The following is a 10,876-nucleotide window of genomic DNA, read 5'->3' on the forward strand; positions in this document are numbered from 1 at the left end:
TCAATTGATTTCGTGACTCCGAAAAAAAACATCTTTCAAGCAGAAAGGTAATTTCTTTTTTAACAAATTTTAGTTTAGACAATTGCTGAATGTAAAAAGAAATTTAAAAATGGATATTTCTCATACCTGTAGACAAAAATATGAAATAAATCTTAGACGAATTAGAGTTTAAAATTATTTCATAACGACATAAATATGTGTCTTTTTGTATATAAAAACTTAATATTATAAATAAAAATATGTTGTAAATGAAATAGTTCACTAGAATCACTAACTTTTATTTTAAGTCAAATTGACACACATTATTTGTATTTCCCATAAAGTCCACCATGGTGAAAGAACAATATATTAAGAGAGAGAATGATTATTTGTTAAGTTGCACTAACTTTACACTTATGTTTCTATTACACGGTCCATTTAATTACGGTTGTTGATATCCCACACAAACGAAAAGAATTTATAGACATGACAGAAAAAAAAACTAGAAAAACAAAAAAGTAATCATTGCATAAATTACAGATTCTAAAAAATTTGACATATTTATACTAACAACCAGAAAACTTTGAAACAAAGGTGAAGACAAAATGTTTACAAAATTCTTTTTAATTAGTTAACTTTCTAAAAAATCTATATCCTTTATTTCAATTTCTAAAAAAGTACAATTTTTAAAATATCACCTTTTAAATTGGACATAAAAACTATATGCAATATCATCGTTAGTTTTTATTACTTCGTTATCATTTCTTGAAAATAATAAAAAATAATAATTTTATAAGTGAAAACTATGAACACAGACATTTACATGTACATTTACTCACTATTGCAACATTTCTCATTTTTACATACTAAAAGGTGTGTAATCCACCGTCACAGTCTTTTTAATAGAACTTAACTATACATTAATATACATGTATAGGAAAAGATATAATCAAAGTAAAAAGCAATTTAGTTAAATCAAATTGAAAAGCACATTTATAATACATTCATGGAAATCTCTCTCTCTCTCTCTCTCTCTCTCTCTCTCTCTCTCTCTCTCTCTCTCTCTCTCTCTCTCTCTCTCTCTCTTTTTTTATGTATATGAATAATAAATACATTGAGAATCATGAAAATATTAAACATCATATACATTTCAGAATGAATACAATAAGTCCTTAAGTTGACTGTACCTTCAACATTGCCCAGAACAATGATCTTCAAATTACAAAGAAATGAATAAAAAAGAGTTATAAATGAACTGCATCACCTTGGATGAAGCAGTTTTATGAAAACTTCCAAGTGGATCTGCTATAAATTCTACTACAGACTAACGTTTATAAAAACAAAAGGCCCATGGGCCACATCGCTCACCTGCGAATCGCACCTTTCTGTTTTTGTCATGATCAGGAAATTCCCCCTTGTAAACATATTGTGACAATTCAGTGTATAAATACATGTAATAGACTAACAATTAGTATGAGAAGCATTAGACATAAGATTTGTTTTCTGGCACAGTGGATATATTTCTATGTAAAACTTTGATATTGTGACTTTAACCCCAGGGGGTCATGATATTTTTGTTTCATTAACTTGCTTCCACATAAGTTTCAGTCAGTGGTTCTTGAGAAGAAGATTTTTTAATTTACCTCGTTTTTGAGATTGTTCATACGTAGAGCATTTCCTCCCCTTTTGAGGGGACGCCCTTATTTTTACAATTTAAATTTCTCTTCACCAAAGGTTGCTTTGTACCAATATATATTCTTGCATGAAGAAGTGAAAATGTGTAAATGTACAGAAGACGGAAGCGGACGATAGAAAAGTAAAAATTTGTTAGATTACCATTAAGTCTTTTTCAGGTGAGTAAAAATACACAGTTATGAAACAGATGTGTTTAAAGTACCGACAAAACGCTCCTGCCAACACTATTATTTGTGAATCCTTCTATCAGTGAGTCATGCAGGAAGATGTACTGCTCCTAAAAGTGGGAGTATAAAAGGACTAGCAAGTTTCTATAACGCATGAATTTTGCACAAATTTTACTTATAAATATAAAAACAGGCAAAACTATATTACAAAGCGCAATTGGTACCCATTGGTTTTCCATCTAGTTTCAATTTTACCTAACAATATATATTGTCAGAAAAACTCAAGCATCTCTATATCAAAAGTGAGATAATTGTGTGTGCAATAAAGCCTGATAAAGGCAAGAGTATTTATAAAATCATTTTACAAATGATCAAGGACCAAATAAGTAAATTGACGATGCAGCCATGGATGGCATTTGAAAATTTAAAATCTTCAAATTCCTACTAGATATACACGTAATGTGAAAGAGACAAAAAAAAACTGTAATCGGTGGGTTAAAGTACAGACAAACCGCTCCTGTGAACGCTGTTATTTGTGAATCCCTCTTTCAATGAGTCATGCAGGAAGATGTACTGCTCCTAAAAGTATTTACAAAAATAGAAAAGTATAAACGTATATAGAAGGAATGAAATACCAATGGTTACTTCATATACTAGTAGATCTAATGAATTTTTGTAAGAAACAGAAAAGAAGAGGGAGAAATAATTTAAAACAGTGAGGTTTATTTAATTAATCCAGCTTAGAAAAATAGTATATGTATTCGTTCAAATAAAAATAAAGAATTATTAAGTATGGCAAAACATTTTCAGTTAGTGAGGCGTACTTTTTGTAATACATAGAATGTCAAGAGAGGATAAAACTTACGCATGTTTGTATAGATTTCCCCCGTTGATGTCTAAGAGAAGCTACGTATCCTTTGACGTCAATCGTCTGCTCAGCAGCGCCCTCTTCCAAAAGATAATCAAGGGCGATAAATGTCCCTGTCCTTCCTATCCCTGCACTAAAATAAACTGGAGTTGTTATCAACAAAAGTCTTTCTATTTTCGTTTCAAAGTTCTAAGACAGAAGTTTTGTCCTTATTCTTTAAAATATTTCAAGAAATTTTGTTGAATTCAATCAATCATTTTATTGTTGAATTTTTTCAAAATTTTGTTGAATACCTGCAGTGAACAACAATTGGTCCGTCTGATGACGTCATACCATTCCTAACTAAATTCCTGAAGCAAATGAGTGAAGTCAGATCTTCCGGGACAGAGTTGTCAGGCCACGTGGTGAAATGAAACTGTGTCACTCTTTTTTCCTCTTCCTGGGCGATAATTAAATTGTAATTGAGTGAAATGTAATCACATGTGTAACAATGCGATGAAAATTATAGAGAAATTTGGGCCATATACCGAAGGAGATATTCGTGCTGAATTTAGCATTTTGGGACGGTACTTCTGTATTTCTATTTATTATAATGCCCAGAACGTTATCAGCTCAATCATATTGTGTGTATTAATAGCAAGCAAGAGGAGCACAGAAAATTAAAGTGACTCTTTTTATTCAAATTTTCTCACAATAATCCAGGCATGGTTGAAAGTCCTATTTTTATTTGTTGTAAAAATTACAATGATTTAAAAAAAATCCTTTTCATTTCTTTTTTTTTTGAACTACCTTTCATTTATAAGATAAACGAGAAAAGAATTACAAAATACGTAAGTGGAGGTACATGAACACGATCACTATCGAATACTGTAAATCACTTTTTATTCGCGAGAACTTTATTTTCGCGTAATTACGCGAGACAGTGTGCTCGCGAAAATTAAATTATCGCGTATAATAGTATTCTTTAAGATTATATAGAGCAGTTACTACGATTCGTGAAAATTTTGTCTCGCTAATCAAGAGACAATGACTATCTCGCGAAATAAAGGTGTCGCGAAAATTTAGTGATTTACAGTATATTGGAATTTAATTATTAGAATATATTAAATAGTTGTACATATAACCTGATATTGGACGATCAAATAACGTAGTACGTAATTGTTAAACACATCCACTTTATCCAGTGTAATGGTGTATGGACCAATATCCAGCTCACTGTCTGGCCAGTATTTCAGACATTTCATCTGGAAAAGTGAAAAATTTATTCTTTATCCTAGGAAATTCATATATACATGTATCAAAAAGTATCGTCATGCGTTATAAATAAACAATATAACGTGTATATTATCTGTTATTATATGATTGCATAATTTCCCTCTCTCTGATTGGCCGGGATCCAACAATGTTAGAAGAATACTGCGTTACATTGACCTGCACTTGACCTTTCAGGTCAATATGAGGAATTATTGCAGGTCAATATGATGAATTATTCCTGTTCCATCTTTCCTGGTACAATGTGTTTTTGTTGAATTTTCTCGTTAAAACTTTCAATTAAGGCAAAATGGAGTCTTGTAGGAGTTTGCTATCATTTAATCGTATAATAAATATCAAAACTGTTATTGTTGTTTTCTTGCGGTGAATATGATGATTTAGCCACCTTCGAAGTACAATATTGTACTCCTCAGGTGTCTAAATCATCGTATTGACCTGAAAAACAGCAATAATTATATATAATTTATAGGTAAAAATCAAAAATATATTTAAAAGCTTCTAATATATGCATCATCTATTTTGACTGATCATCCATAAACTGTTTTCAGTAATACTGATGACCTTCACCTTATCTCCTTCGTACAGGTTTGTCAACATAACGATTCTTGTCGAGTCATTCTGCCATATTAGCGTCCAAAAATCCTCTAATGTCTTAGGATTGAAAGGACCTGTTCATTGATAAGCTCATTGATAAATCATTTCTTATTACCTTTATAAAGTGATCTAAAGCAAAGTATTTTTAAATTCTTTTTCATTTCAATTTCTGTACGTGTACATAATGTAGCGTATTCAAGATTTAGCGCAATCAATGGAAATGGAGTTATTTGCATATCCATGAAATAGCGCTACACATGTTTGTGTCATATATTTCTATTTATAAATGAATGCTTAGCGGTTTTCATGATTTAGCGCATCCTCGTCTGCGCAAAAGCCACTAAAATATGAACCCCGCTATTTTAAGTACACATACAGTATTTCACGTGATCATTCATAATTAATGTTACATGTTCTCAATTTATCATGAGGAACTATTAAAAACTTTAAAATATCAACAAATTGACAAATACTCATTAAATGTTCAAAGTTGAAGCACTTGAATAGTTTATTTTTAGAAATTTGTCTTAAAATTAACCTTGAACAGCAATGTAGGCTTGTTCCCTGTTGAAACCCTAAAATAAAACATTAGTATTGAAACACCATTTATATATCATACAGCAACAACTAAAATAAGTACTTCCTGAGTGCTAAGGATCGCTAATTAAATGCCAAATATTTAAAATTGTGTTTGAAAATTTTCGGAATAAACGCATTTGTTATTCCTGCAATTTATCTTTTTAAAAAAATCGTTAAATACTTACATGAATGTATGAAGCATTAACAAAACCGCCATCCTCATTAGCTTCTGATCTGTGATCGAGCTTTACACGATTGTAGTCATCTGAAAAGAAGAAATACACATTAAACAAAATTAAATGTTCGACCCCCATCAACTGAAGGATCTGAAACATGTACTTTAAATATCACAGTTGTGAGACTTTAATCATTTACTTACAGGGATAGATTCCTTTGTATCGGTTCCCCTTCCTGTTCGAAGCTTTAAGTGCGTCCGAGTAAGATTCCAATAATCCCTTCGGAAGGTCCTATGATTACAGTTAAATGATTCATTAAATAAATTCAGGATTTAATTTCACGCTTAAATATTATTTTCTGAAAAGACACGATGGTTGATAAGTAATTTACTCTACCTACAATTATTTTCATAAAATGGGGAAAGAAAACAAAAACAGTTGCATAAATACTTGAAGGACTCGTCTGAAGGATAAACTAAAAGTGACATTTAGTTTCTGAGCAACCCCGGCCACTAATTATAATATTAATGATTGCTATTACATGTCTATATGTTTCATAGAAAATGTGTATTTACAAACATTAAATGCTGTCAGTAGGTATTATATAAAGAATAGATAAATAGGCTGACATAAATTAAAGCGTACCTCGAATTCTTTCTCTAGTATACCACTGTTCTTTTTTTCTGGCATTTCTCTTATAAATTGATCTAAACAGACCCTCTGTGATGTCAGATTACTGTACTCGACGACAACGACTTCCTCTTCTACGTAATTAGCCTCGTTTTGAGGAATCTCCTCTAGATCCGACTCATTTCTCGATTCTGATCTCTGAAGATTTAATGCTAAGTCATTTTCTTGATCTTTGTTAGACTTTTCTTTGTTCCACCTGCATTTATTACGTAAAAAATAATTCCAAGAGAGCATTTTTTAAAATTAAATGAAGATGATTATACATGACACTTCTAAAAATCCTTGATATAACAAATTTCATGAGTGATGTGCCTTAAAAAGATTTTATTTTTAATTGTTAATCTATGACCCGAATAAAGAAAGGTTTCTCAAATTATTTATCTTTCAATCGACTACATTATCTATATTTCCAATTTTGTGGTACTAACTGTGTAATAAATAATACATAAAATGACTTTAATACGAAAAAAGTTTCGAAATGAAATTGCATATATGTGTAGAGTATGCATAAAATTAATTATTAGGACAACATGAGTTTAAAATTGTCATCATAATTTTATTATTAATAAAAACTTGACTATATATTCTTTCTAAAAGGTTTATTTAAATATGATATTAAATTGAATGTTAAATTGCAAATTAAAGATACATTACCTTGTAAAGAAGAGAAAAATGATAACCAGGAGTAATAAAACAACCAAGGAACTCAGAACAACCAGGAGGATTGGGAATTGATTGGGATCTTCTTTATCATCTCTGTCTTTAAAAAATTTGTTCCTTAAACGCACATGTGTTTATTAGAAAAAGGCAATTAAAGGCAATTCAAGCATCCCAAAAAATTGATTTTGAACATGTAATGTACAGATGTGTACATTGTACATGTATTAACTAGTGTTTAAACTTTAAGGACAAGTTTAATTTCTGCAAGGATAAGTTCCTCGAAATAGGAGATCATCTTAATAAATCATTGAGCGGCATTCATGACTTTTGTAGAGAAATAATACAAAAGAGAAAAAAAATGACCTCTGTACCCCAAATATTAATATATAATGGTATCAAACATTTGAATTTGATAAGAGGAGTGATTTAGTTATGCTACAAAAACTCACTTTATCTTCGATATGACCGAAGTTTTAATCTTGTATTATCTAATATTATACTTTCAAGTAAATAACTTGAATCTGATTCGTCTCGAAACATTAAAAAAAAACACTATTACCCGCTGAATAACAATGTCACGCCGTCCTGCGTAGCAACATTCAACATTGCTTGACGACAGGTGATATTTCAAAAAATAGCAACTGCGCAGAATTTATGCGCGCACGGTTCTCTGTTATATGTATTTGTATAAACATTCAGTATAATATAATAAATATTGTATGTAGTTGAGTCAACTACATGCAATTATCATAGAATATTATTGAAACGAAGGGAATACCTTTAAGGATATCTATCTCACCAGTACTAGACTTGTTCTGCTCGAAATTTGATCTGCTTACCGCTTCAAATCTTCTGTCTGCAAAAATGCATATCTAACTTTTTAATTGAAATAGTCTCTTTTTCGTAAGTTCTGTGGTCGATAAATGACCTTTTCAGCAAATACAATCTTTCATTTAGTCAAATGCTGATGTTTTTATACTTATTGTTAGACCATTACTCATACATTAAATTTTGAACGGATCTTTTTCGTTTTTCCCGAAATTGACAAGTGGACACACGGCGGATGGCCGGTCGCAAGTGGATGCTCACTCCCCCCCCCCCCTGCACTTGCTCCCACCTCTGATATTTAAGAGGTCCGTGTTTGCTCTGATCCAAAGATTCCATCGATTAATGGACTTTTGGGTTTAGAGACTATTTGTTATCTCAATATATTTCACTAAGAAGACTAAATGCAACGGAATTTGAAAAAGGAACTGTAATTATGTATAAAATTCTATAGAATAATACAAAACGCGAGCGGAGCAAACATTGACGTAGCCAAAAAACGTGAGAGATGGGCTCATGTTTAAAAAAAGACCAATCGCTTTGCATGAAATCGTCAGTCAACATTCTATTTAACAAGAGATTATACATGTACATTTGTATTTGCTAATAAAGCCATTGAATGTTGAAATATTTCTAACATGTCCATCAATAGCATATTTGAATAAAAATTACTACATGCAAAAATGAAGAAATCTAAGAAATATGTACTATAACTGCTTTTTAAAAAGTTTGCAATTCAAAAAGATAGCAAAGTAAGATTTAAAAAAAATAATTTAATTTAATATGGTGTTTTTAAACTGCAACCTACAATCTGTAGACATTTCAAGTTCACAGTATTTTCCTTGACGTCCATCGGTACAGTTATCACAACTTCCGGTCAATTTGTCACAAGTTTCGAGACACGTTGTCTGACATCTATGTTGACAATAATCACCAAAGAAAGATCCAAAGCATTCATTACATACACCTGATATAGGATGACAGGAAACACATGCCTTTCTGCATTTAGCACAATTTATTCCATAATGGTAAGCAGGACAAACTACGAAAAATTTCATCACTATTAACAGCATGAAATATATAATGTAGTTGACATGCAGTATCGAATATCTATTTTGAAATCTATTGCTGACCATTTTCCATATCATTGTTACATCTGATTGTAAATAAGAAAGTTTGAAACAAACTACGAATAAAAGTGTATATAAAGTTTTTGAATAAAAGTTTAAAAAGTATTTTCTCCTTAACTGCTAAATTTAAGACGATTTACCTATTGGATGTACTTCAAATAGTCTAACTGGTCCTTCATCCATCCTTGTTATTACGATTGAGTTCCCTGTCATTTCCCTTTCACATTCTACGATATACTGATATTTTGTAGAAGGGTTACGAAAATTAAACCTGCGGCAAAGTGTCAATTCATTGGAAAGGACCTGATTTTCAGCTCTTATATGCAATTCATAATTTCCTAAATAAATACAAAATGAGGAATTAATAATGAAAATCCAAGTAATTCCATCTATAGATTTCTTAAATTTTAATCTAAATGAAACAATTTTATACAATACCTCCTCTCAATGAAATGAGTATCCATTTTATACCGTACGTATTTTCCATTATCATAAACCATGTTGCATTACTTGTTTCCTTTGTTACAATATAAGAATCTACATTGCCATCAAAAGCATTCTCCCCTTTGAGTCCAACAGACTGGGTTTTTACTTGAGTTTCGTTTAAGGCTGTAAAATCTAGCCACGAAAAGAAATGAATATAAAATCCGTAGTATTATTTGAGGATGGAATGTCCCCTTTGGAAAGGGATAAAAAAAATTGAAGAACTTAGATTTCTTAATGATACACATTCTTCTTTGTAAATGTATTAAAGACAAACATCGAGTGATCGAATAATTCATACCAATTACTTTAACTTCGTTAATCTGTAAAGCACCATATTCTTCTTTCCTGATGATGATTTTGTTTCCAAACACAACTTCAGATGGGTGGCATGTTACAATTTTAGCTTGATTGGTTACATTGCATATTCTTTCAATCTGTTTACAAGTTCGAATTTCAGATGTGTCCAGTTGTATGTGGATATGATATCTTCCTTTAAGGAAAAAGATAACACCAGTGAATTTCTTGCATTGGCGATGAATATGGTGATTTATATGAAACATGCCAACAATCAAATGTTTAAGTTGTTACGACGTAATATTTCATAGGCTCATGATATTTCACAATACCACAACTAATGCTGAGGAAAATCCAGTAGATTCGATGTACCCTATCAAGAGTCATTGACCACGTCTGGTTTTTGCCTTCCATGGTGAGAGAGTATGTCTCTATGTCGTCATCACAAGCGTTATTTGCAGAATGTAGTCCATTTGTGGAAGACTGCTGTGCTTCACATCTTTGACACTTAACTTGTAAACAATCCCCAAAGTATACATATATTCGCATGTAAATTAATCTTAATATCTTTATATCCTTTCAAACAAAATTATCTATTCATGATTCATGTACTTTACAAAATTATTTGCATTTAGAATAATCTTAATATTATTTTAGTCGCCCGTGTGGCGCAATGGTTAGGGAGTCTGCTCTAGAGTAGTGAAGTAAGGGGTTGATTCTTACGTCGCGGGTTCGAATCCAATAATGGGACGTGGAGATCGGTCCTTCGGAAAAGACCGTATAAAAGCAAGGTCTTGTGTCGCAGTAGGTGCTGACACGGAAAAGATCCCTCACTGATCAATGCTCGTAAGTGCCGAGTAAATGTTAAGAATGGCAGCTTTCTACCTTCAGCTAGTAGCGTCTCCATACGAGTGAAAATTCTTGAGAGGGAGGTTTGACAACTAACGAACAAAACAAAATCTCAGTTCATATCCTTTGAAATACTTTTTGATACATCTACAAAATGTGTGTTTAGTATACTTAGGCTTTATATTAATTGCTATTAAAACTTAGCAAAGAGTAAAGACTTACGTTCTTTTAGATTTACTGACAGTAAAGTAGCACAGTAGTAGGTCCATAGAATAAAAAGCTTAGACCCTGAGAGCATCATTCACGAGCATCAATTGAAATATAAGGTTTTCTCTGATAATATTAATTAATAGCATAAGCGTTTCCGTGCGTGGTCTTTAAGGGTCCTCCACATCATGTGACTTGTGATGTATGCAGAGAAAAATACTTTTACTTCCGGTTTTATGTAGTTTGTCCACTCACGATTTGCCGAGGGACCGCCTGTAAGAGAGTCTTTCAAACGTTTTAGAGATACAGGTTTTTTAAAGTAATAATATGCACTAAACTGAGAGCGACACCCTAATCATAAACAAGGAACACATGACATGAACACGGAGTGACCGATGGAAAAAG

General features: G+C 31.7%; 1 protein-coding gene across 1 annotated transcript; it reads right to left on the bottom strand.

Moving 5' to 3' along the window:
* Positions 1-1,853: 1,853 nt before the first annotated feature.
* LOC134283159 (uncharacterized) lies at positions 1,854-10,606 on the bottom strand. The gene is made up of 16 exons (XM_062765617.1): positions 10,487-10,606; positions 9,748-9,927; positions 9,420-9,611; positions 9,074-9,253; positions 8,776-8,973; positions 8,314-8,547; positions 6,675-6,780; positions 5,976-6,216; positions 5,534-5,621; positions 5,340-5,419; positions 5,114-5,150; positions 4,549-4,649; positions 3,834-3,953; positions 3,003-3,148; positions 2,707-2,842; positions 1,854-1,951 (listed from the first exon to the last, which is right to left on the bottom strand). Exons 1-16 carry the CDS (start codon positions 10,563-10,565, stop codon positions 1,868-1,870), a joined length of 2,202 nt encoding a protein of 733 aa, XP_062621601.1. The 5' UTR covers positions 10,566-10,606; the 3' UTR covers positions 1,854-1,867.
* Between the last annotated feature and the right edge of the window lie 270 nt (positions 10,607-10,876).

This window comes from Saccostrea cucullata, unplaced genomic scaffold, assembly GCF_032062105.1.
Source record: "Saccostrea cucullata isolate Sc308-1 unplaced genomic scaffold, CSIRO_AGI_Scuc_v1 ctg3961, whole genome shotgun sequence".
NCBI lineage: Eukaryota > Metazoa > Mollusca > Bivalvia > Ostreida > Ostreidae > Saccostrea > Saccostrea cuccullata.